This window comes from Rhodotorula graminis (genome assembly GCF_001329695.1).
Source record: "Rhodotorula graminis WP1 unplaced genomic scaffold RHOBAscaffold_2, whole genome shotgun sequence".
In the NCBI taxonomy this organism is placed as follows: Eukaryota; Fungi; Basidiomycota; class Microbotryomycetes; order Sporidiobolales; family Sporidiobolaceae; genus Rhodotorula; species Rhodotorula graminis.
The window spans coordinates 520,819-546,662 of record NW_017264929.1 but is presented as its reverse complement, the minus strand read 5'-3'; the positions used below and the strand labels follow the sequence as shown (position 1 = coordinate 546,662).

The window sequence follows — 25,844 nt, the reverse complement described above, 5'->3', positions numbered from 1 at the left end:
CGGTGGACCGCTCTCGCGTGGCGCGGCTCTTGGTCGTCGAGCGAGGCCAGCAGTCTTGTCGTGCAACCTGTCGGCGGCAGCGCCTGCGAACGGCGAGCAGAGCGAGGGCCAGGCGGTGCTCGTCGGCCCCACCTCTCGACCCGCTCCTCGTCCTTCTCCCATCAGCCTCGCCACGACGAGCGCAGCTCGAGCACTACCGCGGCACCATGCACGGCCTCGTGTGTCTCGTCGACGACCTCACCCACTCGCTCCCCCTTGTCCACGTCGACGTCCACGCCGCCCTCGTCGACGTGTCGGCCCAGGTCGTCGTCCGCCAGCTGTACAAGAACGACGGCGTCCTGCGTGCAGACTGCAGCTACCAGTTCCCCGTACCGGCAAGGGCCGCCGTCACCGCGTTCGCGCTCGTCAAGGTCGACGGGTCCAGGGTCGTCGGCGTCGTGCAGGAGAAGGACGAGGCCCGCATCACGTACGAGGACGCGATCAAGGAGGGCAAGCTGTCGAGCCTGGCCGAGCAGGCGTCACCCGACAGTGCGTCCACTTTCGCCTCGCTCTCGTCCGCGGTCGCCGAGCTCACTGTCCCCTCCTCCCTCTTCCCCCTCGCAGCCTTCACGACCTCGGTCGGCAACATCCTGCCCGACGAGCTCGTCACGGTCGAGCTCACCTACGTGACAGAGCTCGCCGAGGGCGAGTCGAACGATTCGGTCCGGTTCCACGTGCCCACCCATGTCGGCTGTCGCTACGGCGACCCGCCGTCGACGAGCCACGTCGCCCCCTCGGCGTCAACGACCGGCGCCTTCTTCACTGTCGACGTCAAGATCGAGAGCATGGCCGCCATCGCCAAGGTCAACTGCCCGTCGCACGCCGTGTCGACCGAGCTGGGCCCCGACCTTTCGCTCCCGGGCGCCGACCTCCTCCCGTTCAGCAACTACGCCCACGTCACGTCGACGAGCAAGCTCGCCCTGTCGTCCGACTTTGTCCTCGAGATCACGTCGGCCGGCCTCGACCGCCCACGTTGCGTCGTCGAGCACCACCCGTCGCGCAACTCGACCGCCATCTCGCTCACGGTCGTCCCGCGGTTCGACCTGCCCGAGGTCAAGGGCCAGGAGTACGTCTTCCTCGTCGACCGCAGCGGCTCGATGGGCAGCTGGGGTCCGCCGGCCGGCGGCGCCGGCAGGATCGGCCTCGCGCGCAAAGCGCTCGTCGTCCTCCTTCGGGCGCTCCCGAGCCGCGACTCGCTGTTCAACATCGTCTCGTTCGGCTCGACGCATGACATCCTGTGGCGTTCGGGCAGCCGGGCGTACAACCAGGGCACGCTCGACGAGGCGACCAAGCTCGTCGACTCCATGGACGCCGACATGGGCGGCACCGAGATCCGGGCGGCGCTCGAGTCGGTCTTCTACCTGCGCGACAAGAAGCGGCCGACGAGCGTGTTCGTCCTCACCGACGGCGACGTCTGGGACCTCGAGGGCGTCCTCGACTCGGTCAAGGCGGCCGTGTCCGCCTCGTCGGCCGACGCGCCCTTGCGCGTCTTCTCGCTCGGCATCGGCGAGTCGGCTTCGACCGCCATGGTCGACGGTCTCGCCCGCGTCGGCCGCGGCGTCGCGCAGTACGTCAGCGATGGCGAGAGCTTCACGGGCAAGGCGTCGCGGCTCCTGCGCGCGGCACGGTCGCCGCCGATCCTGAACGCCCGTATCGACATCGGCGCCGGCGCCGAGGCCGCCGCACGTGTCGCTGCTGCACAGAGCGCATCGAGCCGCAGCGACGACGAGGACTTCGAGGTCGTTGAGCCGTCCGAGGTGCCCGACGACCCGGCCGCCGACAAGGTCCAGTCGCTCAGCTTCTTCGACGAGACGGTCGACCCGCTCAAGCTCGGCAACACGCAGTCGGCGCCGACTGCCGAACCCGTCATCCTCCCTCCCCCTCCGCCCGTCCAGCTCGCCCCCTCGACCCTCCACAGCCTGTACTCCGGCTCTCGCCTCCACGCCTACGGCATCGTCTCGCCGGCCTCGCTCCTCCTCGACAAGGTCGTCTTGCGCGGCGAGCTCGCGACCGGCCAACAGCTCGAGCTCGACGTCCCGCTCGTCGAGGCCCGCACGCCGGCCTCGCCCAACTCGCCGCCGCTCCTGCACGCGCTCGCCGCGCGCAAGCTCATCCAGGAGCTCGAGGACGGCTCGTGCGCCGTGTCGCCGCCGGGCACCGAGGGCGATCTCGCGGCACGCATGCTCAAGGCGGCCGTCATTCGTCTCGGCAAGGAGTACTCGCTCGCGTCGACCCACACGTCGTTCGTCGCGGTCGACGAGGCGGACGTCAAGCGGGGCAAGGTGCCCAAAGCCGTCGTGCACGTCCTCGAGGGCGGCGGCATGGCCCGCTTTGGCGGCAGCCCAGGAGGAATGCTCGGCGGCGCCATGCCGCTCATGGCGATGGCCGCGCCGGCGCCGGGCGGTCCGCCGGGCGGTCCGCCTTCTCGTGCCATCCTGCGCTCGCGAGCGGCTCCCCTTGCGACGTTCGCCGCAGCTCCTGCGCCGGCAGCCGCGATGGCGTTCGCCGCGCCCGTTCCGCCTCCGCCGCCGGCACCTGCCCAGCACCGCCAGCCCCTCTCGGGCACCGCCGCCGCCGCCGACGCCCCCTCCCGCTCCCTCGATATGAGCCTCGACTCGCCGTCGACCGCCTCCACCGCCGCACCACTCTCCTCCCTAGCATCCTGCGACCCTTCCGCCGACCAAAGCGCTCTCGAGCCGCCATCAAGCGCCACCTCCACCGCGCCCGCAGACCGACTCGAGCAGCTAGCTCGTGCGCAGGCCTTCGACGGCTCGTTCGGTCCGTCGGCGCTCGCGGCGCTGCTCAACCCGCCGAGTCTCGACGCCCTCCCCGAGCAGGTCCGGGCTCGCGCGAGCGAACGCGTGCGGGTGACGCTCGCGGTCCTGGCGTATCTCGAGCAGGGCGTTGCCGGCGAGGAGAAGGAGGCGTGGGAGGGCATGGTAGAGAAGGCGAGGGCGTGGGTCGCCGACGAGCTCGAGGTGAGCGAGGAGGAGGTCGCGAGGCTGGTCGGGACGCTCAAGTGAGCGCTGTCTGTGTGCTGTAGCTTTCTCCGTGCATCGCAGTGATATGTCAAAGCAATCAGTGCGAGCTTTCTCTGCCTCGCTTCGTGCCCTACCACCGTCGACCGGTATGGAGCGACTTGAGAAGGTCGCCCTCGAGCTCAGCTTCTTCGCTCCTCTCGCTCGCATGCTTCTGTCTCTGTGTCTGCAGAGAGCAAGGTATCAGGGCAAGCTTGCCAGGCGTCGACAGAGACTGTCGCTCGTGGGCCAGATTACGGAGCTCTCGAGCCCCAGCTCTTGTGCGCTCGAGCCTCTCGCGCACCTTGCGCGCCTGCTCGGACCTCTCGCACGGCTCCTCCCCGTTGTGCGTACGCGCCTCTCCGCAGCTCGGGTCTCCTGTCTCTCCGCAGCTGAACGTCCGGCCCGGCTCTCGGTATCGTCGCCGAGCTGCGTCAGCGCGGAGACGGAAGCGAGGTCGGGGTGACGGCCGTGTCGGCTCGTCCTGTCGCACCGCTGCTCTCTCGAACGCTCGCTTTCTCCAGTCTCTGCTACTTGCTCGTCGTGACTGCCGCCTCTACCGCGCGAGCGCCTCGCCTGCTCTTCTCAACTCCCGCCTCGAACCATGCGTGCGTCCTCCTTCCTCCTCTCTCGCGCCTCTCCCTTGGACGCTCTGACCGTGCGTTCCCGCAGCTTTCCACGGTGCGCTACAAGGCGAGTGATCCTTGAAGGGTTCTCCAGAATGAGCGTCCTGACACGACGCTCTCGCTCCCGAACGCAGTCAAGTCGGCGGCCCTCAGCGCCAAACTCGCCGCCGAGATGAGCCTGCGCACGAGGCAGCACCCCGTGTCCTGTCAGTCGACCATCACGGTGCGCTCGGCGACCGGCAACTCGGACAAGCGTGAGCCACCTTCCTCTCGATGCCTCGCGAGAAGCGCACGAGCCCGTCTCTACCGCCGCTCTGACTCGGTCATCTGCCCGCCTGCAGTCGTCGCCGCCGGTGTCACCCACCCCGAGTCCATCAGGATCATGATCGCTGCGCTGCAGAGTCTGCTCGAGGTCCTGCGCGCGAGGGGCTCGGACCTCGGTACCGACTTTTGGACCTTCAAGGTCGTCTCGCTTTCCGGCCGTGCGTCCCCTCCCTCGTAGTCGACTCTCACAAGCACTGATTCTTTACTCGGACGCAGACAAGCCGACGAGTCGCCTGTGCGACTTGATCCGCATCGACCTCTCGCCGTCGACCCGCTCGACGACCAACGTCGTGTCGAACGTGCAGCTTGCTGAGCCGCACACGACTAAGTTTGACCGTGCGTCCCTCACGACATCGATCTGGCAACTGAGACGTGTTACTGACCCTCGCCGACCGCAGCCGACCGCGGCAACCCGGGCTGGTTCGCCGCAAAGTGGGAACGAGTCACCGACGGGCAGCGAGAAGACGGCAGTCGCCCCTCGGTGCAGGTCCGACTGAGTTGGTCCAGCCGTCAAGGAGGACAGCGCAGCGTCGAGCAGGGAAAGGCGGCCCTCGTCACGACGTTCGAGGAGTACGACGTGTTTCCTCCTCCTCCAGAGCTCGCCGTCGACGACCACCTCCTCGTCTCGATCTCTGCGTCGTCGTCGTCGTAGCGCACGAGCTCGGTTGTGCATGACAGACGTATCCTGTCCTCTCGTCAGATGCTCTAAGGAACGAGAGAGAGAGAGTGCGAGTAGAAAAAGGAAAGTTGCCGAGCAAGTCTGCTACAGCTCGCCGCCCGCCCGCCTGCCCGTCAGAGGGAACGACTGCAGCTCACGCAGTATGTCCCACCTCCGCGTCTTCCACGCTTCGAGGACGAGCCACGCCGCGTCCTCGCCCGCCCGCTCCCACACGACCGCCGGCTCCTTGATCCCGCGCACGAGCCACTCGGGCGCGTTCCTCCCTGTCACGCCGACGAGCGCCCGGTTCAAGTCGCGCCCAACGAGCGTGCTCCACCCTTCGAGGCCGAGCCACAGGCTCATCCACCCGAGCGCGATGAGCGACCCGAGGCTCGCGCCGGCGACGACCTGAGCGCGCGTGTGGTGCCCGAGCCGAACGCGGCTCCAGCACACGCTCGCCGTACCGGCGAGAAACAGGCCGGCGAGCGCGACACGCGTCACGCGCTGGCCCCACGCGCCGGCGGCGTACCGCCAGAACGAGACCTGGGCGGCACCGGGCCCGCCGAGGGTCGTCTCGGCGACGGTCGCGAACCGGTCCCAGCCCGGGAGGAGCGAGGTGACGCGGGGGTGGAGCGGGAGGATGAGGGACGACAGGGACAGGTAGGTGCCGAAGAAGGCGATCGAGGACGAGTGGGTCGAGGGCATGCCGTACGTCTTGTCGAACTTCTTGGCGCCGACGGGACGGGGCTGCTTGATGCAGCGCTTAAGGGATTTTGCTGTAGGGTCAGAGGAGGGTCAGGTGCGCTCTTTGAGAGGCAAAGAGGGAGGCCGCGGACCTGAAAAGGCGGCGACGAGGGTGCCGGCGCCAAAGTAGAGCGAGTGGGCGGTGCGGATGCGCAAGATGAAGTAGGCCGTGAGGGTCGTCACGACGAATTGGGTGTGCTGGAGCGTGTAGAGCCACAGTTGACGGAACATGGCGCCGTCGTGGTCTCCCTGGTCGTGGTCGTCGGTCGGTCGTCGAGTGAAGGGAGGTCGAGGTGGCGAGGAGGCGGCGGGGCGATGCGGAAGCTGCTCAGGCGGGACGCAGAGCTCTGTTTGGGCGTGCTGGCGGACTTGCAGCGCTGCTCTGCGCTGGCGAGAGCGGTGGAGAGAGGTCGACCCGATTCTCATCTCTCGTTCGCTCGGGTTCGCCTCGACCACGACCTCGCTCTCGCTCCGATCAGCCAGGATGCAGCGAGCCCCGACCCTCGTGCTCTGCAGCTACCGCCAGCTCGCCGCCCCTCCCGCCCGCGCCTTCTCGACCTGCTCCCGCCTCTCGTCTCGAGCGTCCAAGGACCGCCGCGTCAAGTGGACCCCGCCCGCCGCTCAAGCCACCACGAGCCCCGGCCAAGCAGGCACCGACGCCGCACGGTCCGGCGCAGCGAGCGGCGGGCTCTTCGAGGGCGAGCCCGTCGAGGACAAGGTCGGCGAGATCACGCCCGAGGTCATCGAGCGCGAGATGCTCGACGTCCAGCACGAGGTGCGCCAGCAGGTTGGCGGCCGCGACCGCGAGAACCTTGCCGGCACCGACGTCGGAGGAGGCGGTGGGCCGTCGGCATCATCAGCGTCGTCGTCGAGCAGCCGCGCCGAGCAGGAGCCCGTCGTCGAGGGCGAGGGCGAGCTCGTCTACACGGCCACGCCGCCGTTCAACGTGCCGCTCATGCTGTCGGTCTCGTTCGTCATGTCGGTCTTCTGCCTCGCGTGCGCCGACTTTGCGCGGGTCGGCGTCGAGCAGTACGACGAGGAGACGGGCACCTACGAGGTCACGCCCGCCTGGAAGCGGTACACGCTCGCCGGCGGTGCCGCGAGCGTCGGCGTCGGCATTGCCGTCTGGGGCTCGCTCGCGCCGACTCGGCTCATCAGCAAGATGACGCTGCACCGCACGGCGTCGTCGCTCCACTCGCCTTTGCCGTTCCCTCGCGACTCGCTCATCGTCCTCGAGGTGCGCCCCGCCTCCTTTCTCTCTCCCTCTTTTATCCCACCTGACAGGTCTATCTCTCTCCTGCAGAACCCGTTGAGCCCGCTCCTGCGCAAGCTCGGCCAAAAGCCGCGAGCCGTCCCGCTCTCGCGCATCCGCCTCCTTGGCCCCATCTCGGCGTCGGCCAAGCCCTATCACCCGCTCATGCAGGCGCCCAAGAGCAAGCGACCCGGTGTGCGTCCCTCTGTCTCCCTTCTCTCCATGCGCTCGAGCCCGACTGACCCTCGTTTTGACCCCGACAGCGCATCGCGACCCTCCTCGGCCCCCTGCGCGACAAGTTCATCGCGCCCTCGTCGCCCGTCAAGGCGCAGCCGACGCCCTGGAACAACAAGCGCCTGTCGCACTCGCCGTTCGTCATCGAGGGCGACCGCGCGAGCTACTCGCTCGCCGTCAAGCGTGCGCCCGAGCCGTTCAGCGACAAGGGCGCGTGGTGCAAGGACTGGGACGCGCTCGAGCGGGCGCTGCTCGGCGTCGACGAGACCAAGTGGACCAAGCGGTAGAGTCGGAGCAGGGCGAGCGGGTGCAACTCTGTGCCGGCCGCGTCGAGATATCTGTGTGCGAGCGAGCGAAAGAGAGGCGGTGCCCCACCGGACTTTTGGCGCGATCTCGTTCGGCGTGCCGCAAACGGCCCAGGTCGAGATTTCGCCATCAGTCAATCTCGCCCTCGCTCCTCGCGCTCGCCTCTCAGCCCAACAACCAGCTGCACCCAAGCGCGTCCTCTACTCGGCTCGACAGGCTCCCGCACGCCACGCTCGCGCCCTCCTGCTCTCGCCCTATCTCGCCAGCCATGTCGTTCGTGTTCCGCGGGTACCGTGCGTCCCTCGTCCTCCCTCTCCCCCGGTCGACGCGGCAGGGAAGAGCTGACCTCTTGCCCGTGCAGTGCGGCTGCTGCAGAGGTACACGCTGGCGACGCAGATGGGCACGAGTGCTGTCACGGCGTCAGTCGGCGACCTGATCTACCAGACGCAGTTCGAGGACAAGCGGTTGAGCGAGGTCGAGGTGCGCCCACTCACTCTCTCTCGCTCGCGCCCCGCCGTGCACTGAGCCTGTCAAGCTGACTTGGACTGGGCACACGACAACAGTGGTACCGCACGCGCCGCATGTGTATCTACGGTGGCCTCGTCTGGGCGCCCATCTCGGTGCGTCCTCGCTCTCTTCCCCCCTTCGCCCGCCCCGTGTCCTGACTCGCCGAGCTGACCTGATTCTCTACTCCTGCACGCAGAACCGGTGGCACACTCTCGTCCTGAACCGCATCAACCTCCAGGGCCGCGTCAAGAGTGAGTCGCAGCCGCGCCTTCCCTTCCCTCCTCGAGGTCCGCGGTCAACTCGTCAGGGCGCGTCGCGAGGTGAAAAAGAGCGAGGCGGCATGGGCAGCGACCCGAGTCCGGTCAGGGAGAAGGTGGCGGCCAGGGCGGGCGACTGGGACGTCCGGGAGCAGCCTGCCGCAGCACCGCCTGGACCTCTTTTGCTCGCGCCATACTGACTCGAGCTCCTCTTTCCTCGCAGCCGTCCTCGCCCGAACAGCGATCGACCTGTCCTTCTTCTCGCCGTTCGCCACCTGCCTCTTCTACACGTCGCAGGGCGCGTTCGAGGGCCGACCGCTGCGCACGCCCGCCGTCCCCGACGCGCCCCAGGGCATCTACGAGCGGCTCGAAGAGCGCCTACTGCCGACGGTACAGAAGCAGTGGGCCGTGTGGGGCCCGGTCAACCGTGCGTCCCGCTCTCCTGCCCCTCTCGTCGTCGTCGTCGTCGTCATTCGCGCTCGGGCCTGACCTTCCTTTTTGTCCGCTCTCTCGCTCTCCTGCCTGCCTCTCCTCGTCGTCGTCGTTCGCCAGTCATCAACCTGAGCGTCATCCCCGTCTACGGCCGACCACCGTTCGCAAACATGGTGAGCATCGGTTGGAACGCCTTCCTGGCCGCCGGCGCCGCTCGAGGCGGCATTCCTCCCGGCGGCAACACGATGGAGCTCGAGACGTCTCTCGCAGCTGCCGAGGCCATGGAGTGAAGCACCCTCCTCCCTGCGCTATATACCCCGACCGTCCCTCGCACATAGAACAGACACTGCCTTGTCGAGGCGGCCCGTCGTCCCTCCCTTTCGTTCTTTTCTCGCACTTGCAACATCAGTCACTCTCGTTCCTCGCACTCTCGAGCTCGCCGGACCGTACAGAGAGAGAGAGTCATAGTCTCTATAGACAGCGAGCGACTGCTTCTACGCTCGGTCGGAGGACGTGTCCGTGCGAGGATGGGGAAGGAGCGACGAAAAGGAGAGGTCCGTGCCCGAACCAGCGGGTCGGCGACGAGGGAAGGAGCGAAAGGGGGTAACGATAGAGAGGGAGAGGGGCGAGGGTCGCTCTAGGCGAGGTTGGCGAACCCGACCGAGCTCTCGCCGGCGTTGAAGACCGTGTAGACGTTGCGCAGGAAGCTGTCGCCGACGATCCACGCCTCGACGCCGACGTCCTGACCGACGATCGACGCGACGCACCTCGAGCTCTGCGTCTCGAGAGAACTGTGAGTGCTGCAGGCGCGAGAGAGAGAGAGAGAGCAGAGGAGCAGGACGCACGCCGAGCTCTGTGAGGCCGAGGTTGAGGTCTGCGAGGGTCCGAGCGAGGTTGACGTGAGCGCGTGGCCTCTCGCCTCGCGCGAATAACGATCGTCATGAAGAGAGAGAGCTCGACGCACACTTGCTCGGGATCTCGTACGAGACGCCGCCGAACTCGAACGCGGCCTTGAACGGCAACGAGCAAGGGTAGCTCCAGTAGCCGTTCTGGAACGGCCTGGCGCCGCGCACCCGCCTGAAGAACTTGGCGACCGAGGTAGGAGGACCCTGCGGGCGAACGAGAGCGTCGTGAGCGTCGCGAGGGGGAGAAAGAGCGAAGGAACGAGGGACGCACGAGGACGAGCGTCGTGCCAGTGTCGATGATCATCTGCTCGGGCGCAAGCTTGATCCCGTTGGCGCTTGCTGCACCCTCGACCTGCCAGTCTGCGGGCGCAAGACGATGCGAGTCAGGTCGGCGCTGCGAGAAGAGAAGGAGCGAGAGGGGAACGGCGAGACGCACATCCGGCTTGCGTGACGGGCGTGTACGTGAGCTCGCCCGAGTACTTGGCGTCGTCGAGGCCGCCGAGGTACAGCTCGCCCTCGTCGGTGTCGCCCAGGACGAACGAGAACAGGTTCTGCGACACGTGGCCCTCCTCCCACAGCGTCTTGAAGAACGGACGCTCGCCGAGGTTCGAGATCGTCTCGAAGCCAAGGCCGAGGATACCATCAACCGGCGTGTCGCCAAAGTCGGTGCCCATGTCGTCCACAGCGCTGAAGTGCTGGGAGGACGCGCTCAGGCCTGCGACCGTGACCGTGTCGGTGTAGACGGGGCCCGACACGGTCGAGCCGTCGCCGTACGAGATCTGGAACGAGTCGGTCGAGTTCTCGGCGGTCGACGACTGGCTCGCGTCGAACGTCGTGAAGCCCGAGACGCCCTTGCCCGGCACCCACAGGTCGGACGAGCCCGTGTCAAAGTCCTGCAGGCGCCGCGAGTCAGTCCGGGTCACACGGAGTTCGTCGACGAGACGAGGGTGATGAAGAGAAAGAGGGGGCGGCACAGAGAGGAGGAGGAGGGAGAGGGAAGAAGAGAAAGCTTCGACGCACAATCGTAAAGTCCTGCGGCGGCGTGCCGATCGAGATGGTGCCGGCCCACAGGTTGCCGTCGAGGTAGTTGGTGAGCGGGTTGCGCTGGCGCTTGTGGAGCTGGAGGACCTTCTCGACGACCTCGGGGCGGGCGAGCGCGAACTTGGCCCACTTCTCGTACGCCTCGAGCGAGAAGCCGGGCAGGCGCTTGCCCGTGCGCCAGTGGTACCGCGACGCGCCGGCGGAGTACTTGTCCTGGGTGCGCGCGACGGCGTTCTGCAGGTTGTCGAAGTCGACTACGCCGTTCTCGAGCGTGAGGCGCAGGCCGGCCCAGGCGACGCGCCGGTTCGTGCGCTTCGACAGCGCGATGCGCACGCCGTCCTGGCGCGAGTACGGGACGCGCTCGTCGAGGCGAGCTGGGCCGGCGGCTGCGTCGGGGCCGGACGAGGCCGAGGAAGAGGCGAGGGCGGAGGTTGAAAGAGCGACGAGGGCGCCGAGGGCGCAGGTGGGGAGGAGCATCGAGACGGCTCGCTCGTGGGGACAAAGACACGGATACGGACACAGAGAAGGGAAGAGAGCGCAGCCAAGCGACGGCAGCAGCCGCAGCGTTGTTTGCGAGAGGTTGGAGGACCCTCTTTCGCGCTTGCGGGCTCGACGCGTCGCTAGCGTCGGCGACGCGGGGAGGACGCGGACAGAAGCTGCCGGGCTTCTCCCGAGCCCGCAGCAGCGGGTCGGTGCCGGCGGCGATGAGCGCGAGCGGACCGCAGTGTGCGTCGTCGAGAGGCGGGTGGAGCGAGCGAGCGAGAGGGAGGAGAGCAAGCTGGCGAGCTGCCGCGAGGCGGGGATTGGTCGCCTGCAGAAGTTTCGCGAGCGGCCACTGAACGCAGCTTGCTCTCTGCTGCTCTGTATCTGCTTCTGAGCGAGAACTAGCTCGCGAAGGAGGCACAAGAGGCGAGCCCGCTCAGGCCACGTCTCGAAAGGGTTTCTCGCTCGAGCTGAATTCCTCTCGCCAGCGCATCGCTCTCGGTCGACCCGCAGAAAAACAAAGAGATACAGGTCGAGATGCTCTACGGCGCGCCTGCGCTGCCGAGTCTCGAGAGGGTCGTGCTGGCGAGCGTCGGCGGGAAGAAGACGACCGCGAGGCTGCTCGAGCCGGTCGTCGTCCATCACACGCTCGATCGTCGGGTCGATGGGCGCGAAGAAGGATAGACGGTCAAGGCGAGGGCCTGCGAGAAAGGTGGTGGTCAGGACTGACGAGCGCGACGTCGACGACGAAGAGGAATTGAGCCGGCGCACCTCATTGACCTCGCTCGCGTCGTCCGGCACGCATTGATGCCGTCGCTCACAGCGTGCGACGCCGTTCTGCGGTCATGATGGACGGCGCACGCCTCACATGGCGACCTTGAGCGCGACGGACGACGTGACGAGGCGGTCGAGCGTCGCCCTCGCGTCGTCCGAGCCCGCCTGCAGGCCCTTGAGCGCCGTGTCCTGGTTGAGCTTGTACACCTGCACGAGCAGGGGTGCACGATACCGAAAGTCAGGGCATGCGCAGGTGCAGAGAGAGAGCACAGGGGGAGAGAGAGAAGAAAGAGCGCGAGGACGGACCTTGCGAACGGCCTTCTCGTCGAGAGTGCCGCCCTCTGACCGTCCGAGCGCCTCGAGCGACACGACCTCGCCCTCGACGGCTGCCGCCATGCGCCGCAGGACGTCCTCGGCCGCCGTGCGCTCGCTCTTGGCCGTCGCCTGACCCGTTGACGGCGCGATGTGGACGAGGACGAGCGACGCGGTCGAGGGCGAGAGACCAAAATGCTTGAGCGAGTCGGTGATCTGTGTCGGGTGGCAGGAGCGCAAGTCAGCTTCCTGAACTCGCAAGAGAGCTTCGAGGGCCAGGGTCGAGGAGGGAGCTGAGGAGGAGAAAGGGGGCCAGCTCACGTTCGTTCCCGGCTCGAGCATCCACAGGACCTCGGAATGAAGCGTCTTGGTCTTGAGCGCGCCGTCGGCCTGGGCGAGGAGCGCCTGCTGCACCGCCGTGAGCAAGTGCAGCCTCGAGGTGATCTGCGGTCGGCGTGGACGAGGGGTCAGCGCGCTCGCTCAGGCGGGGCGGGAGGGACGACAGAGAGAGAGGGAGCAGGGAGCGCACCATGCGGGCATCAACGAACGCAAAGTCGACAGCGGCGCGCTCGCGGTTGCCGGCTTCATCTTGAGCGAGGGTTGACGCCGAGACGAGGCGAGAGCGCAGCGCGGCCGCGTTGTGGATTGGGTGGAACAGGGCGAGGTGCACTGTCGCCTGGTGGTGCGGCAGCGGGTACGTCTCCATGGCGACGAGCGAGGACGAGGACGCGAGCGACGAGCGAGCGGCTCGAACTGCGACGGGCCGCGGCGGCCGCGGCGTAGACTCCTCCGACGTCGGACAAGTCTAGGCCCGTTCGCAGAGAAGCGAGCCGAGCGCACGCCTATGAGGGCGTCGCCTCGCTCTCGTGCTCACGAGGGACGCTGCGAGCGTCGCAAGCTCGAGCCTCTTGCAGAAGCAGAGGCGGACTGCCGGATCTCGCGCTCTCAGGCTCGTTCTCGACGGCAGAGCGACGCGCAGCTCGTCGAGGAAAGGCGGGTGCACTGCAAGCCGCTCACCCTCGCTCCTCCTTGACCCCAAAGTCGTCGTCGCCGCTGTCCTCGTTGTACGTCTTCCTGCCCTTCCTCGACGCCGCCGCCCGCCGCGTCGGCCTCCTCCCGCCCGCACCGCTGCTCACGACGCTCACGAGCGCCGGGTCGTCGTCGAGGCCCAGGGGGCCAGGCGAGCCGGCGAGCGACGAGGGCCCGGGCGAGGCGGTTGGCGAGCCGGCAAGGTTCGAGACGGACCGGGCGTTCGAGGCTCGAGGACCTGCAGGCAGACGACGAGGGTCAGTGAGGCTCGAGGCTGCGTTCGACGCCGCCGCCTGCGACCGACGACGAGGGAGCAGACGAAGAGGAGAAGCCGCAGACGCACCTTTCTTGCCTCCTCCACCCAGCTTGGCCTTCTTGCCCCCACCCGGTCCCTCCTTGGGCGTCCCTCCCCTCTTCTGCCCCGCCGCACCGCCGCTCGCCGACCCGGGCGTCGCCGCGCCACCGACCGCAAGCTGGCTCGCCGTTCGACTGAGCGCCGACGACGCCGGGTGCCCGTGCGCCGCCGCCGTCGAGTCGAGCGCGCCGTCGGGCGGGGTCGCGTCGCGGGCCGAAGGGCGCGGCGGCGGGACAAAGAGGACGTGGGTGCGAGAGGGCACCGAGCTGATCTGTGACGGGCAGGGGGAGGAAGAGGGGGGAGGCGAAACGAGGGTCAGCTCGAGGCACCTCGAGAGAGAGAGAGAGAGAGACCGAGAGAAAAGGGCGAGGGGACGCACCATCTGGCGCCACCACATCTCGACCTGCTCGTCCTTCTTGCGACCGTTGCGCGCCGCGCGAAACATGCACTCGCGCGCGTACTCGCCGCAGCCCTGGACGATCATGTCGACGGGCACGGGCGCGTCCTGGTCGAGGCCGGCGGCGGCGCCGTCGAGTCCTTGACCCTGCGGCGCCGAGCGGGGCCGGCCACGCTTGAACATGGACGGCGTCGAGGCGCGCTCCGAGGGGAAGACGAAGAAGGAGAGGAGGACGTCCTGCGCGCCGAGCGGCTGCGGGACGTGCGAGTGGAGGGGCGAGTAGATGTAGTGGGCGGGGAGGATGAACTGCTCGCCGCCGCTCAGCTCGCGAAACTCGAGGACGAGGGAAGGGTGGGTCGGGAGGGGTGCGGCGGACGAGTCGGCGGGTGGTGCGGGTACGGGTGCGGGTGCTGGAGGAGGAGGGGCGCCGGCCTCTTCTTGGCGCATGTCGTCGATGTAGCGCGCGAGGCCGCTCAGCTCTTCAGGCGAGGCTTGGCCCGACGCGGCCTTTTGGAGGATGGCGGCGAGGGCCGGGTCGGTCTGGGACGCGGCGTTGAGGCGGGCGATGAGGGCGGGCGTGATGGCGGCCGGGTTGAGGGTCGGGGCCGGTGGCGGTGGCGGTGCGGTCGCTGCCGGTTGGGCCCACTCGCACAGGTACAGGCGCGTGTCGGGGAACGAGTGGGGTCCGATGGCGAGGTTGGCGGTGGCGATGTGCTCGAGCGAGTGGGGCTGTTCCGAGATGGTGCCGGTGCGCGGGCGCGAGGGCGACTTGAAGATGGCGAACGTGTCGAACAGGAGGGTCTGGCGGCTCTGGTACAGCGAGTCGATGAGGGACAGGGTCGGCACGGGCTCGAAGGCGAGCGGCGGAGGAGCGGCGGCTGTGCGGGGGGAGAGAGAGCGAGTCAGTGGGGGTTCTGCCGGAGCTGCAGAGCGCAGTGACAGGCTTGCTCGTCGTGTCGAGGGTGCTGCGCATGGCTCTCGACGGGTGAGGGGACAGGTGAGGGAACCTTGTTCTCTGCGACTGATGAAGCTCGGCGGGGTGTGCCCGAGGGCGTGCGGGGACAGGGGGCTGGCTCAGAAGGGACAACAGACTGACCCTGCATGAGTCGGGTGGGGGCCTGGAGGCCGGGTCGAGGTTGGCGCGAGTCGAGGTGGTTGGAGTCGAGGGCGAGGCGAGGTGAGGAAGAGGGCGAGGTCGAAGGTGGGTCGTGGGACGGGGTGCGCGCGTGCAAGTGGGTCGCAGGAGGCTGCCGAGTGGTGCTAGCCCAGTCCAAGTGGCTCTAGAGCGGTGAGGACGAGAAGGGTCACGTCGGGTCGCGGGTCAGCTCCCAGAGGTGTTTGGCTCGCTCGTCGTCTCTCGCCTTGCCACGCTGTACCTGTGCTGTACAGCCTCGCACTCGACCACCCGCCATGGACTGGGCAAACGCAGGACTCGGCGTGCGTCCCCCCCTCCCCCTCGCCCCCTCGTCCACGCCACTGACCTCGCCCTCGCTCGCCCACACAGTTCAAGCTCGCAGAACCTCCTGCATCCTCGACAAGGCGCAATCAACCACCCTCCCGCTCGGCCCCGGCACCCCGCAAGTCGCAGCAGCCCAGGCAGCGCCTCCTCCGCCCCGTCGACTCGGTCCCCCTCGTCACCCCTCGCCCCTCCTCATCTGCCGCACCGAGACCGACCCACACGCAGTCCAAGCTGTCCCTCGCACCCCCGCAACGCCCACCGCTCGCCGACAAGCGCAACCGCCGCGCTTCGCCCCCGCCCTCGTCCCGCGACTCGAACACCAAGGCCAAAGGGCGCGCCCTCGTCCCCGACAGCGACGACTCGCCCGCTCAGCCCGCACCAAAACCCGGCTGGCTGTCGTCCATGTTCGGCCGCGCGCCAAGGCCCCGCCTTCCCGGCTCGTCGTCCGCCTCGTCCTCGACCCCGTCGTCCGCCGCTCGCCCGACCAACCTCGGCCGCGCCATCCTCCACCCTGTCCACCCTCGCCGCGGCCCGACCATCGACTGGGACGGTCCCGAACTCGCAGCCGACGACGACGAGCTCTTCGACGAGGACGCGCGCCGCAAGCGCCGCAGGACCGAGGACCGCGGCGGGTTCGGCCGCCTCGACCTGTGCGACGAGGACGTCCACGCCGGGTTTGGCACGCAGCTGGGCGACGACGACGACCGTGTGCGGCGCACCAAGCGCTCGCTCGAGATGGACGCCGGCGATGGCGAGGCCGACGTCAAGCCGCGCACGGGCCGCGACGCGCACCTCGACGCCGCGCCGCAGCACATCACGCTCGCGTCGTCGTCCTCGCCGACCACGAGCGCCGTTGCCGCCCGCTCCGTCGACGACGACGACAGCGAGCTCGAGCCCGAGCCGTCGACGGCCTCGTCCGGCTCGAGCGCCAAGCGCGACCTCCAGGCGCAGCTCGTCCCGCCGCTCAAGCGCCCGCCGCGCGTCCTCGTCCCCGACTCGGACCCGCTCGGCGGGTCCGACGACGCCGACGCCGACGAGCTGGACGGCACGGTGTCGGACGACGATCGCGAGGACGAGCTCGACGCGCTCGTGCAGCGCCTCGGCGGGGCGAGCAAGGGCGGTGCGGGCGCAAGGGCGGGCGTCGACGACTCGGGCTTTGCCGAGGTGAGCGGCATGGACGTCGAGCGCGGCGAGGAGGACGACGACGACGATCCCGCCGGCGAGCGCGACGAGACGCCGAGCCCGGGCGACTTGGCCGGCCCCGACGAGGTCGTGGACCTCACCGTCGTCCCGAGCTCGTCGCCGCTTGTCTCGAATGCGCACGAGCTCCTCGGCCCGCCTCGGCCGTCGGCTCGCCCTCCTTTGCGCCCCGACGCCGACTCGTCGACGTCGACCTCGAGCGGCGGCAGCGGCGGCTCGTCGCTCGGCCGCACCGCGTCGGGCATCCTCATGCCGCCACCTGCGCTCCCGCGCAAGCGTCTGCGCCGCGGTGCGCCGTCGACTCGCGCCGCAGAGCTCGAAGCCGAGGCCGAGGTCGAGGCGCAGGCTCGAGCGCGCGTCCTCGTCGAGGACACGCAGGTGCGCTCGCCGAACAAGGTCGGCGAGCCTCGCCAGCGACCCGCACCGAGGCCGTTCACGGTCGTGTGCGACGAGACGCAGACGCAGCTCGACGTCGACGCCGACCTCGAGCACCTTGACGTCGAGCCGCTCCCGCTCCCGCCCATCCCGCACTACCGCACCCTGCCGCGCCTCCCTCGCCCGCCCAACCTCGCCGGCTCGGGCGCCCTCTCGTCGCCCGCCGTCGGCGGCCTCGCCGCTGCGGGAGGAACGTTCCTCTCGAGCGACCCGGACCACCTCCCGCCGCTGCCGACGCCGCGCCCTCTCGCCGTCCCGCTGTCTCCCTCGCCCGCTCGCCCTGCCCCGACCGCCATCGTCAACGCCGGCGTCGCGCCGCACCTCACCGCGCCCGACACGCCGCACGACCCGGCCTGGGCCTCTCTCGCCTCGGCCTGGGCCGGCGCACGGCCCCCGAGCCCGGGCCCGCCGCGCCAGACGCTCCTCGGCGACTTTTTCGCCGTCGTGCCGGCGTCGCAGGCGTGCGCGACTGGCGGCGACGAGGGCGAGCTCGTCGAGGACTCGCAGGTGCCGCTCGGGGCGGGTGCAGGCGCGGGAGCGGCCGAGAGCGCGCTCGAGGAGGCGCTCAGGAGGCAGAAGGCGGTCAATCTCGCGAGGGAGCGCGGTGTCGGTCGAGCGGGAGCGGCGGCGCACGATGCCGGCGGCGTCGAACAAGCGGTGGACGAGGTGCTCGAGGTCGAGGTCGAGGAGGACGAGGTGCCCGACTCGGACCCCGAGGACGACGCGCCGGCCCTCTCGCCTTCCCTGCGCCGCACTATCCTCCTCTCGACCGCCACTGCCACCAGCACCCTCGTCGTCCCTCCCCCTCCCTCCTTCCGCCCTCTGCGTCCCACCGCCGCACCGACCTCCTCCTCCGCCCGCTCGACCCCGACCGCCGCGGCCGTCCCAGGCCCACCCAGTCCGCTCGGCACGCCCATCCGCAAGCGCTTCCCGCGCTACTCGCCGGGCAAGCTGCGCCTCGCCGTCGAGCGGTGGGCGGGCGCCGGCGGGCCGGCCCCGACCGCAGCGCCGGCGACGGCGGGTCCCGCGCTCGAGTCGGGCGCAACGAGCGCTCGCGACGTGTTCGGCGCGGCGTCTGCGCCGGTGCCTGGTGCGGTCGAGGGCGAGGGCGCTCCGTGCGTCGGCGAGGGCGGCGAGCAGGGTCCGAGCGCCCGGCCAGGAGCCGCAGGTGCCGACGAGACGCAGTGGGAGTCGTACTGGAGCTACCCGGCGTCGTCGGGCGAGGCTGCGACGCGTGCGGCGGGCGCCGATGAGGGCGCCGGACGTCACGACGAGCCAGCCTATGAGCTCGAGGACGACGACGACGACGACGACGATGAAGAGTCGCTCGCGCTCCCTCCAGGGTGGACTCGCAGCGCCCGGGGCGAGCTCGTGCGTGTCCCGACGCCGGCAGCGACGGCGAGGGCGGACGTGTCGGTCGAGCTGGGCGAGTTCGAGGACGAGACGCTCGCGGGCTGGTGAGGCGGTCGCTTTGAGTGCTGTAGCTCGCTCTTTTGTCGTCACTATCCGTGCAACCCTCTTCTCTCGGTCTCTGGATACGTCACTCGCGAGAGCTCACGAGATCGAGAGAAGGTGCGCGTGCGAAAGAGCGGCAAAGTTACAACATGCAGGAGAGAAAGACGACGGCGCCGGCGCCTCGAAGCGCTCACCTCCTCGCGCTCCGCTCCTCGAGGAGGTCAAAGTCGTCGACCTCGTCGTTGTAGGCGGCGATGTGGCGCTTGAGCTTGGACGTGTCGACCCAGGTGACAAAGTCCTCCATGTTGCGAGTCACGAGGAAGGCCGGGTCCGTGATCGTGTCGGGTCCGACGCGAACGTGACCTTGCTCGACGTACGTGACAGCCTGTGGACGAGAGCGGGGAGGGGCGAGGGCGGAGAGGGAGAGGGACGAGAGAGAGAGTCAGTATCACGCTCAGGCCGAGGGAGAGAGGGCGGGAGACGCACCATCTTGACCGTCTCGGCCATCTTGAGGCGGACCATGACGACGGCGAGCCTCCTCCTGCACAATGCGCCGACCGTGACCTTGCCCTCCTTCTTGCCCTGGCCCTCGACCTCCTTCTCCTTGCCCTTGAAGCCCTTGACGACGGGCGCGTCCGAGCCCTCGATGTCGCTCATCTTGGCGCCGCGGTCGAGGATGCCCATGTCGTACAGCTTGGACAGGAGCATGTCCTCGTACTTGGTGCGGAACGGGTCGGCGGGCGGGAGGCGCGACACGAGGTGCGACAGGCGGCGGACCTGGCCGCAGATCTTGTTGTACGTGTGGTAGTCCTCGCTGCGGCGGGGAGGAGCGCGTGCGCGGTCGATTTCAGTGCTCGTCGCGTGTGCAGGCCCGAGAGACCGAGAGAGAGCGGGCGCACCGGTTCTGGATGTGGTACCGGCGCATGACCTGGATCTCGCGCATGCCGGCGTCGCTCTTCCACTGCATGAAGTCGACCTTCTTGAGGAGCTTCTGCTCATGATGCTTGAGTTGACGCATGGCGAGAGGTGGCTAGCGGGGTGACGGGGTTGGCGGAGAGGGTGGCTGTTGGAGGAGGAGCGCAGGTCCAGGAAGCGACGAGGGAGGACGACAGAGGTAGAGGTCAGTCCTGGGTCGCTGCGGGAGGCAGAGAGGATGGACGCACAGCTGTGTCGGTGGTCGAACTCTCAGTGTCGAGTGGTGGACGAGAGGTGGACCGAGAGTGTGCCGTGAGCTGATGAGGCGGCTGGTCGAGGCTGGGGCGACGACGGCGCGACTTGGTGGCTCGAGAACGGGCTTGGTAGGGTCCAAGGGGACGACTGGCGGGCTCTGGGCAGCAGCTGGGCTCGCTCGAGGGATGTGGAGCGAGGGTCGAGCCGTGAGCTTGGCCTGGGCGAGCGCGAGCTTCCTCCGTTCGTCGTCGTCGCCTCTCTCTCTGCTTCCAACCACTTTCACCCCGACTTCACCTCGCCCTGCTCTCGACGCAGCCGTGCACCACATCCTCGCCCCCAACCCGCCCTCCAGCAACCGCCCTCGTCGTCCCTCCTCTTCCTCCTCGACCTCGCCCTCGACATTCTTTCCCGCCCGCACCAGTCGCCCGCCTGCGCGCACGCACCCTGTTCGCCAGCTCCGTCAGCGGTGCAGTCGCTCTTACTGCTACAACGAGGGCCGGGCACTCGGCAGGGTCGAGGGGTGGACCGAGGACGGTCGAGGTTGGCGAGGACGACGCCGACGACGACGAGGACGACTCTCGAGCAGCAGTGATGACCAACACAACACATATTAAGCTCAACAGTCCTAAGGGCCTCTTCAGCCTATTCGTGTGGACCACACTTCTGCAATCCTGAGCTGCTCAGGTCGTCCCCGTCGTCGTCGTCGTCGCCCTCTCTCTTTTGTCGTCCCTCCCTTGTCTAGCTTGCAATTCTCTCGTTCGACGCATTTGCCCGGGTGGCTGCAAGAGAGCGAGAGAGCCGGAGCAGAGAGACCGGTCGTGATCGACGAGCCCTGCTTCTCTGGTCGACGAGGACCGCTCGCACCTGCTGCTCTCACTGCTTCCTCTCTCGCTCGCTCGATGCAGGAATGCGACCGAGGTACACTGCTCAAGTTGCACGTTGCGCGTTACTGCTTCTCAGACCGCGAATCCGGCCGCGCCGGCGACCGCTTGTCACAAGAGCCCGCCGACCCGGCACGCTCGAGCCTCATCGACCCGCTCTGAGCGTCCCAGCTGTCGGCCCGTCCCCTCAACGCCGCCTCGTCGTCGCCGTCGACGAGCGCATGTCCGTGACCGAGCGCGGGCAACCACCGCATGCCGCTCATCGACGCCTCGACCATCTCGACGCCGTGCGCCGCCGACGACGACGGCCCGCTCTCGGGCCCGTCGAGCTCGACGCGCAGGCCGTGAGCAACGTTGCCGCCGTGCGTCGAGCCAAAGCCGTACCACGCCGTGTCGAGCGCGAGGTCGAGGTCGTACGCGTCGCCGAGCGCGCTGCGCTCGTCGAGCGACGGCGGCGCCTTGCGCCACGACCGCGCCTTGTCGCCGCTGCTGCTGCCGCTCGAGCTGCTCGGTCGGGGCGGGAGGGCGGCCGTCGGTGGCGGCGGCGGCGGCACGAGGTAGCTCGGGCCGGGCGCCGGGCGCTTCTCGCTCAGCTCGACGGCCTCGTCCTCAACGACGACGTCCTCGCGCACGACGGCGGCCGCAGCGTCGTCTGCGGCCCACCCGGGCGAGCCAGGGTACTTGGGCGGCTCCTCGACGCGCGACGTCTTCCAGTCGCGAGTCGTCGCCCGCGACGGGTCCGTGAGCGAGATCTCGGGCGGGAACGGCAGGAAGGGGAGGACGCGTCGGAGGATGTAGACCGTGTGCGACCCGCCGTCGAGCGACCGGAACAGGATGAGGATGGCGACGACTGTCGACAGGGTGCCGTTGAACCAGCACGCGACGAGGATCTCGACCTGGAACTGGGCCGAGTTGCTCGTGATCGAGAGCGGCGTGACGCCGAGCCAGAACGTGAGGCCGGCGTTGACGACCAGCATCAACGAGATGGCGATCGCGCTGTACAGGCGGTTGTTGCGCGCCCAGGTGAGGAGCTTGGCCTGGCGCTTGGTGCCCTCGAAGAACTCGTCGTCGAGCTGGGCCGTGATGTCGGGCTTCTTGGCGGCCGGCGGGTCGGCGCGCACTTGCGAGCGCAGCATGTGGATCGTGCGAGTGAGGTGGGCGATCTCGAGCGAGGCGCCGATCGCGTAGACCACTGCGAGACGAGGGAGACGGAAAGGAAGAGGTCAGTGCGCAGCTCCAGGTCGTCGACCGAGAGAGTCAGAGAGCGCGCTCGACATACAGAAGGTGGCGACGAGAACGATGCCGAGGAAGATGTAGCCGGCCCGGACGAGGCGCCAGTATTGCCGCATCGTGTTGGCGAACTCGATGCCGCTCTGGAAGAAGGGCAAGAGGCGAGGGATGTCGAAGCCCTTGGCCGGCGTCCACGCCGCGTCGGCCTCCCGTAGCGTGTCCGAGAGCGCCTCCATGTCGCGAAAACCGCGGTTAAACTGGCGCGCTGCGAGGCAGAAGAGGACGACGGGCGGCGTCCAGGCGAGGACCGGGACGGCGAACGGGAGCGTCGACGCGATGACGGTCTTGAGGCGGCTCTCGCGGTAGAAGGCGCCCTTCTTGCGGATATACCTGCGGGCAGGAAAGAGGGTAAGCGAGGGCGAGGGGCGAGGGAGACCTGGACGCAAAGCGCCCGAGCCGGGTGAGGTCGAGAGAGAGAGTCGCAGAGACGTACCACGCCGAGAATGTCGCCCACGTCTCGCACCAGAAGCCGAGCCACAACGGCGCGATCCAGCCGGCCTGGATGCCGATGTAGTAGCGCGGGAACGGCTCGCCCTCGGCGATGCGGATGGCCGTGACGGCCGACAAGATGCCGATACCGGCGTAGGCGAGCGCGCACAGGCAGTAGATGACGGACAGGTTGGGGATGAGGATCGTCTTGTCGAGGCGGTGGAGGAGCCACAGGCGACCCTGCTTGAGGCGGAGCGCGAGGGCGGCGAGGAGGACGAGGATCGAGCTGCGTGAGGGGCCGAGACGGGCCGAGTGAGCGACGTTGGTGACAAGACTCAGGAGGAGGAACGAGAGAGAGAAAGGCGGACGCACAGGCAGAAGAGGCCGATGAGAAAGTACAGCTGCGGCTCGAAGCCGCCCGCGACCGACGGGTAGAAGATGCCGCGCAGGACTCGCAAAACTGGAGGATAGGGCGAACGACCGGTGAGGACCTCGCTCGAGGTCGCGTTGAGGACCTGCTCGGTCCACTCGAGGATCCACTGCGCCGACGGCGGCAGAATCAAGGAGAGGTTGAGGTTGAGGCCGGCGGACATGGTCAAAGGACGGTGCGACGGGTGCGGGACGTCCTCGAATGTCGAGGCACTGCAGGACAAGGGTCGAGAGGAGGAAGAGAGAGTCAGGGATGGAGGACGAGGCGAAAGAAAGGCTGCTCCCGACCCTTTGCCGGGCCTCCTCCAACCTCTTCGACTCGGGATCCGCCTCGACCCGCTCGCGAGACACTCGTGCCGGCCTGCAGATCCACTTGACCGTCGACTGGGCTTGATCTGAACACGAGTATAACCGTTGCGAGCCGGTGAGACAGGCTTGCCCCGCTTTGACCACCGACGCACTCCTGCGTTCGGCAAGCTGGACCACGAAATGCGCGGTCTCGCCTCGGGGCCGTCGCGACCCAGCACGAGGGTCGAACAGGCCGAGCGCGGCGAGTCGAGGCCGGACGGGCGCATGTAGCGGTGGGGCGAGAGGGCGGAGGAGGAAGCAGAGGACCGAGCGAGCTAAGCCGCCTCGTCGACCGCTCTCGGCGCGCTCGCTCGCGGCCGTGCCTGCGCAGGACGATGAGAGAGGAACGAGGGAGAGTTAGCGACGTCTGACGGACACCCAGGCGTGGAGGAAAGGGAAAAGAAGAACGACGACGTACTCAAACAGGCACCCCGTCCAGATCGAAATCTCTCGCTCGCTCGCTCTCCCGAGTCCCGCACAGGTCGTGAACGAACGTCGTGGCACCCACCAGGTAGTGCAACCCCTCGAGACGACGACGGCCTTGCACCGTCGGCCCCGTCGTCGCCCTGCCGTCCCTCCTCGTCCCGGATCCGTCTCTGCGCGCCGCTCACGTCTCGCCTCGCTCCCGCGCCGTCGATCCCGACCCACGCCCGCGCGTCCACCCATGCTCGACGTCGAGCGGTGCCACCTTGCGGTCGTCGTCGGCCCACGAGCTCGCCTCGCTGAGCGCGACCGGGACGGCGTCGACCGAGCCGTCGAGCGCGCCGTCGTACTCGTGCTCGCCGCGGCCGCCGAGGTCGCGGTCAAAGTCGTGCTGGGTCGTATTCGGGAGCGTGTGGATGGCCGAGCGCTCGACGAGGGGCATGACGCCGGCGGCGGCGTAGGCCGAGGCGAACCGGGGCGGCTCCGAGGTGATGATCGAGCGGGACGAGGGCGACAGTGAGACTGACGGCGGGAAGGGCAGGAAAGGGAGGTGGGAGCGTAGGAGAGAGAGGAAGGGCGAGGTGGTCGCGTCGAGGGAGCGGAACAGGAGGAGAAGGGCGACCAAAGTCGAGAGCAGGCCGTTCAACCAGCTGCGGGGGAAGAGACAGTCAGTCGTCGGCGAGGGCAGTACAGGAGAGAATCGAGGACGCACCACGACACGAGAATCTCGACCTGGAACTGGCCGCTCGGGTACGACAGGTCGAGCGGCGTCACGGCCTGCCACAAGTCGAGCGCCGCGTTGACGAGCAGCATGGTCGCGATGCATGCCGCCGTGTACAGCCGGTTACGGCGCACCCACGCGAGCAGCGCCCACGGCATCTGGCCGTCTTGGTCGAGCTGGTCGGCCTCCAGCTGGGCGAGGACGTGTTCTGGGAGGGGCCCGTGCGGCATCTCGGACGGCGGCTTGTCGGCGGCGCGCCGGCCGGGCGAACGAGCGAAGGCGGCTTGACGGGCACGCGCACGTAGCTGAGAGACGGTGGCCGACAGGTGCGAGACCTCGAGCGAGATGGCGAGGAGGTAGATCTGCAGCGCAGGGAAGAGTAAGTTCCTCGTGCTGGACGAGAGAGGGCTCAAGAGAGAGGTGGACGCACGAGGAACGTGAACAGAAGCACGGCGGCGACGTACGCGTAGCCGATGCGGGCGTCTCGGGCAGCGACCGTGAGAAAGTTGCCGAGCTCTGCGCCTGGGACGAACAGCTGCGCGAGCTGGCTGATGTCGAGCTTGTCGCCCGATCGGTACTGCTGGCCCCACGCGCCGAGCGTCGCCGTGATGTCCTCCGAGATCTCGAACGAGGCGTTGTAGTCTTGCGACGAGCGCGTGAAGAGGATGGCTGGCGGGACCCAGGCGACGACGGGGAGGACGAGAGGAACGACGATGGCGAGGACACGCTTCGAGATTGACGGCTTGTAGTAGGCGCCTCGAGCGCGCACATACCTGGGCGGACGAGGGCGTCAGGAAACGAGTCTGCGGAAAGGGCCCGAGAGGAGGAGGGAAGGAGGTGACGCACCAGGAGCACAGACAGGACCACAGCTCGAAGTACACGCCGAACCAGATGGCGCCGAACCAGCTGCGCCTGAGGCCCTGGTAGTAGGCCTTCTGATCGGCTCCTTGAGCGACGTCGACCGACAGGACGATGAGGAAAAGACCGACTGCGGGGCTCGAGCGGGTCAGTAACGCTCGACCTGCTCGCGTTCAGAGACGAGGAAGAGCTGGACGCACTGCCTTGGTAGACGAGAGCGCACAGGCCGTACAGCGTCGCCGTGTTGGGCATGACGAGAGTCCCGTCGATCCGAGCGAAGACCCAGAAACGACCTTGCGCAAGGCGCAGGCTCAGGCCGAGAAGGATGACGATGGTCGCGCTGTGAGCGATTACCCGGTCAGTCCTTGTTGAACAGATAGTCGAGTGCGCGAGGCAGGGAGAAGGGGAGGGAGAGGGAGGACGGCGAGGAGGCGAGGGAGAAGGAGAGGAAGAGGACGCACAAGCAGAAGAGGCCGAACAGGAACCACAGCTGGACGCTGAACCCGCGTGGCACCTTTGGGTGGTACAGCAGGAAGATGACCTGCTGGAGGAAGCTGTAAGGCGACTCGCCCCGGCCCACCATCTCGAGGAGCTGGCCGTAGGCGCCGGCGATCCACTCTGTGCCCGGCGGGATGAGCGACGTGCCGCCGCTGCCGCCAAAGATGCCGCTCATTGTCGTCGGCGGGAACGAGCGAGAGGGCGCAGAGGGAAAAGGAGGAGCGGGACGAACGCCTCTCAGGATCGAGCCCTCGGCCGCGAACGCTCGGTGTAGCCTTCGTGGGACTCAATTGAGCTCGACAGGAGGCAGCCTGCTGCGGTCCGCCGGACAGAAGAGTCCGACGAGGCTCGTGCGGCGAGGCCCGTGCCGGCGGACGGACAGGTCGATCGCAGCCTGCTCTCGACTCGTCTCGACGCGCGTGGGCAAATAGGTGAGGCGACAACGGGTTGCAAAGTACAGGTAGAGGGGGAGGAGGAGAGAGAGAGGAAGGGAGAGACGGCTCGCACTGAGACTACGTCCCCTCGCTCCTCCTCAAGGCGGTGCTGGCGGTACCGC

At 68.4% G+C, this 25,844-nt stretch overlaps 11 protein-coding genes across 11 annotated transcripts; 4 read left to right on the top strand and 7 right to left on the bottom strand.

Annotated features, from left to right (window-relative positions):
* Positions 1-206: 206 nt before the first annotated feature.
* Positions 207-4,658, top strand: RHOBADRAFT_41459 (uncharacterized protein; the record flags this gene model as incomplete). Its single annotated transcript, XM_018413888.1, has 8 exons — positions 207-528; positions 604-3,017; positions 3,625-3,664; positions 3,729-3,737; positions 3,817-3,936; positions 4,024-4,164; positions 4,223-4,342; positions 4,405-4,658. The coding sequence occupies 8 exons, from the start codon at positions 207-209 to the stop codon at positions 4,656-4,658; spliced, it is 3,420 nt and encodes a 1,139-aa protein (XP_018273516.1).
* A 76-nt stretch (positions 4,659-4,734) lies between these two features.
* Positions 4,735-5,390, bottom strand: RHOBADRAFT_65990 (uncharacterized protein). Its single transcript, XM_018418842.1, has one exon. The coding sequence runs from the start codon at positions 5,367-5,369 to the stop codon at positions 4,770-4,772; it is 600 nt and encodes a 199-aa protein (XP_018273515.1). The 5' UTR covers positions 5,370-5,390; the 3' UTR covers positions 4,735-4,769.
* Positions 5,391-5,892: 502 nt separating this feature from the next.
* Positions 5,893-7,231, top strand: RHOBADRAFT_51315 (uncharacterized protein; the record flags this gene model as incomplete). Its single annotated transcript, XM_018415775.1, has 3 exons — positions 5,893-6,645; positions 6,712-6,855; positions 6,924-7,231. Coding segments are annotated over 3 exons (1,205 nt in total), but the record flags the coding sequence as incomplete, so codon positions are not given.
* Positions 7,232-7,422: 191 nt separating this feature from the next.
* RHOBADRAFT_64494 (uncharacterized protein) lies at positions 7,423-8,719 on the top strand. Its single transcript, XM_018418496.1, has 6 exons — positions 7,423-7,493; positions 7,562-7,680; positions 7,764-7,820; positions 7,904-7,958; positions 8,188-8,391; positions 8,517-8,719. The coding sequence occupies exons 1-6, from the start codon at positions 7,469-7,471 to the stop codon at positions 8,684-8,686; spliced, it is 630 nt and encodes a 209-aa protein (XP_018273513.1). The 5' UTR covers positions 7,423-7,468; the 3' UTR covers positions 8,687-8,719.
* Positions 8,720-8,849: 130 nt separating this feature from the next.
* On the bottom strand, positions 8,850-10,819 carry RHOBADRAFT_51313 (uncharacterized protein; the record flags this gene model as incomplete). The annotated part of the gene is made up of 6 exons (XM_018415774.1): positions 8,850-9,171; positions 9,242-9,270; positions 9,361-9,505; positions 9,573-9,661; positions 9,738-10,194; positions 10,322-10,819. The coding sequence occupies 6 exons, from the start codon at positions 10,817-10,819 to the stop codon at positions 9,034-9,036; spliced, it is 1,356 nt and encodes a 451-aa protein (XP_018273512.1). The 3' UTR covers positions 8,850-9,033.
* A 513-nt stretch (positions 10,820-11,332) lies between these two features.
* Positions 11,333-12,621, bottom strand: RHOBADRAFT_51312 (uncharacterized protein). The gene is made up of 5 exons (XM_018415773.1): positions 12,441-12,621; positions 12,233-12,355; positions 11,906-12,127; positions 11,597-11,806; positions 11,333-11,526 (listed from the first exon to the last, which is right to left on the bottom strand). The coding sequence occupies exons 1-4, from the start codon at positions 12,615-12,617 to the stop codon at positions 11,690-11,692; spliced, it is 639 nt and encodes a 212-aa protein (XP_018273511.1). The 5' UTR covers positions 12,618-12,621; the 3' UTR covers positions 11,333-11,526; positions 11,597-11,689.
* Positions 12,622-12,900: 279 nt separating this feature from the next.
* Positions 12,901-14,795, bottom strand: RHOBADRAFT_51311 (uncharacterized protein; the record flags this gene model as incomplete). Its single annotated transcript, XM_018415772.1, has 4 exons — positions 12,901-13,178; positions 13,284-13,566; positions 13,675-14,570; positions 14,789-14,795. 4 exons carry the CDS (start codon positions 14,793-14,795, stop codon positions 12,925-12,927), a joined length of 1,440 nt encoding a protein of 479 aa, XP_018273510.1. The 3' UTR covers positions 12,901-12,924.
* A 307-nt stretch (positions 14,796-15,102) lies between these two features.
* Positions 15,103-18,247, top strand: RHOBADRAFT_51310 (uncharacterized protein; the record flags this gene model as incomplete). The annotated part of the gene is made up of 2 exons (XM_018415771.1): positions 15,103-15,129; positions 15,197-18,247. The coding sequence occupies 2 exons, from the start codon at positions 15,103-15,105 to the stop codon at positions 18,245-18,247; spliced, it is 3,078 nt and encodes a 1,025-aa protein (XP_018273509.1).
* Positions 18,248-18,353: 106 nt separating this feature from the next.
* On the bottom strand, positions 18,354-19,595 carry RHOBADRAFT_65988 (uncharacterized protein). Its single transcript, XM_018418840.1, has 4 exons — positions 19,405-19,595; positions 19,141-19,304; positions 18,728-19,055; positions 18,354-18,626 (listed from the first exon to the last, which is right to left on the bottom strand). The coding sequence occupies exons 2-4, from the start codon at positions 19,257-19,259 to the stop codon at positions 18,432-18,434; spliced, it is 642 nt and encodes a 213-aa protein (XP_018273508.1). The 5' UTR covers positions 19,260-19,304; positions 19,405-19,595; the 3' UTR covers positions 18,354-18,431.
* Positions 19,596-20,357: 762 nt separating this feature from the next.
* On the bottom strand, positions 20,358-22,604 carry RHOBADRAFT_41450 (uncharacterized protein; the record flags this gene model as incomplete). The annotated part of the gene is made up of 4 exons (XM_018413887.1): positions 20,358-21,484; positions 21,572-21,912; positions 22,016-22,297; positions 22,384-22,604. The coding sequence occupies 4 exons, from the start codon at positions 22,602-22,604 to the stop codon at positions 20,358-20,360; spliced, it is 1,971 nt and encodes a 656-aa protein (XP_018273507.1).
* A 791-nt stretch (positions 22,605-23,395) lies between these two features.
* Positions 23,396-25,463, bottom strand: RHOBADRAFT_51308 (uncharacterized protein; the record flags this gene model as incomplete). The annotated part of the gene is made up of 6 exons (XM_018415770.1): positions 23,396-23,861; positions 23,924-24,294; positions 24,363-24,705; positions 24,779-24,920; positions 24,991-25,130; positions 25,252-25,463. 6 exons carry the CDS (start codon positions 25,461-25,463, stop codon positions 23,396-23,398), a joined length of 1,674 nt encoding a protein of 557 aa, XP_018273506.1.
* Positions 25,464-25,844: the final 381 nt, after the last annotated feature.

Bases quoted from the DNA above. Each gene is read 5' to 3' on its own strand.
- RHOBADRAFT_64494 (XM_018418496.1), top strand. From the start codon at position 7,469: ATGTCGTTCGTGTTCCGCGGGTACC. The intron at 7,681-7,763 runs GTGCGCCCACTC...ACACGACAACAG, and splicing joins AGCGGTTGAGCGAGGTCGAG to TGGTACCGCACGCGCCGCAT. The intron at 7,959-8,187 runs GTGAGTCGCAGC...CTTTCCTCGCAG, and splicing joins CCTCCAGGGCCGCGTCAAGA to CCGTCCTCGCCCGAACAGCG.
- RHOBADRAFT_65990 (XM_018418842.1), bottom strand. From the start codon at position 5,369: ATGCCCTCGACCCACTCGTCCTCGATCGCCTTCTTCGGCACCTACCTG.
- RHOBADRAFT_51312 (XM_018415773.1), bottom strand. From the start codon at position 12,617: ATGGAGACGTACCCGCTGCCGCACCACCAGGCGACAGTGCACCTCGCC. The intron at 12,356-12,440 runs GTGCGCTCCCTG...CGCCGACCGCAG, and splicing joins CGTTCGTTGATGCCCGCATG to ATCACCTCGAGGCTGCACTT. The intron at 12,128-12,232 runs GTGAGCTGGCCC...CACCCGACACAG, and splicing joins TGCTCGAGCCGGGAACGAAC to ATCACCGACTCGCTCAAGCA.
- RHOBADRAFT_65988 (XM_018418840.1), bottom strand. From the start codon at position 19,259: ATGCGTCAACTCAAGCATCATGAGCAGAAGCTCCTCAAGAAGGTCGAC. The intron at 19,056-19,140 runs GTGCGCCCGCTC...TCCCCGCCGCAG, and splicing joins CGGTACCACATCCAGAACCG to CGAGGACTACCACACGTACA. The intron at 18,627-18,727 runs GTGCGTCTCCCG...TCTCGTCCACAG, and splicing joins TGGCCGAGACGGTCAAGATG to GCTGTCACGTACGTCGAGCA.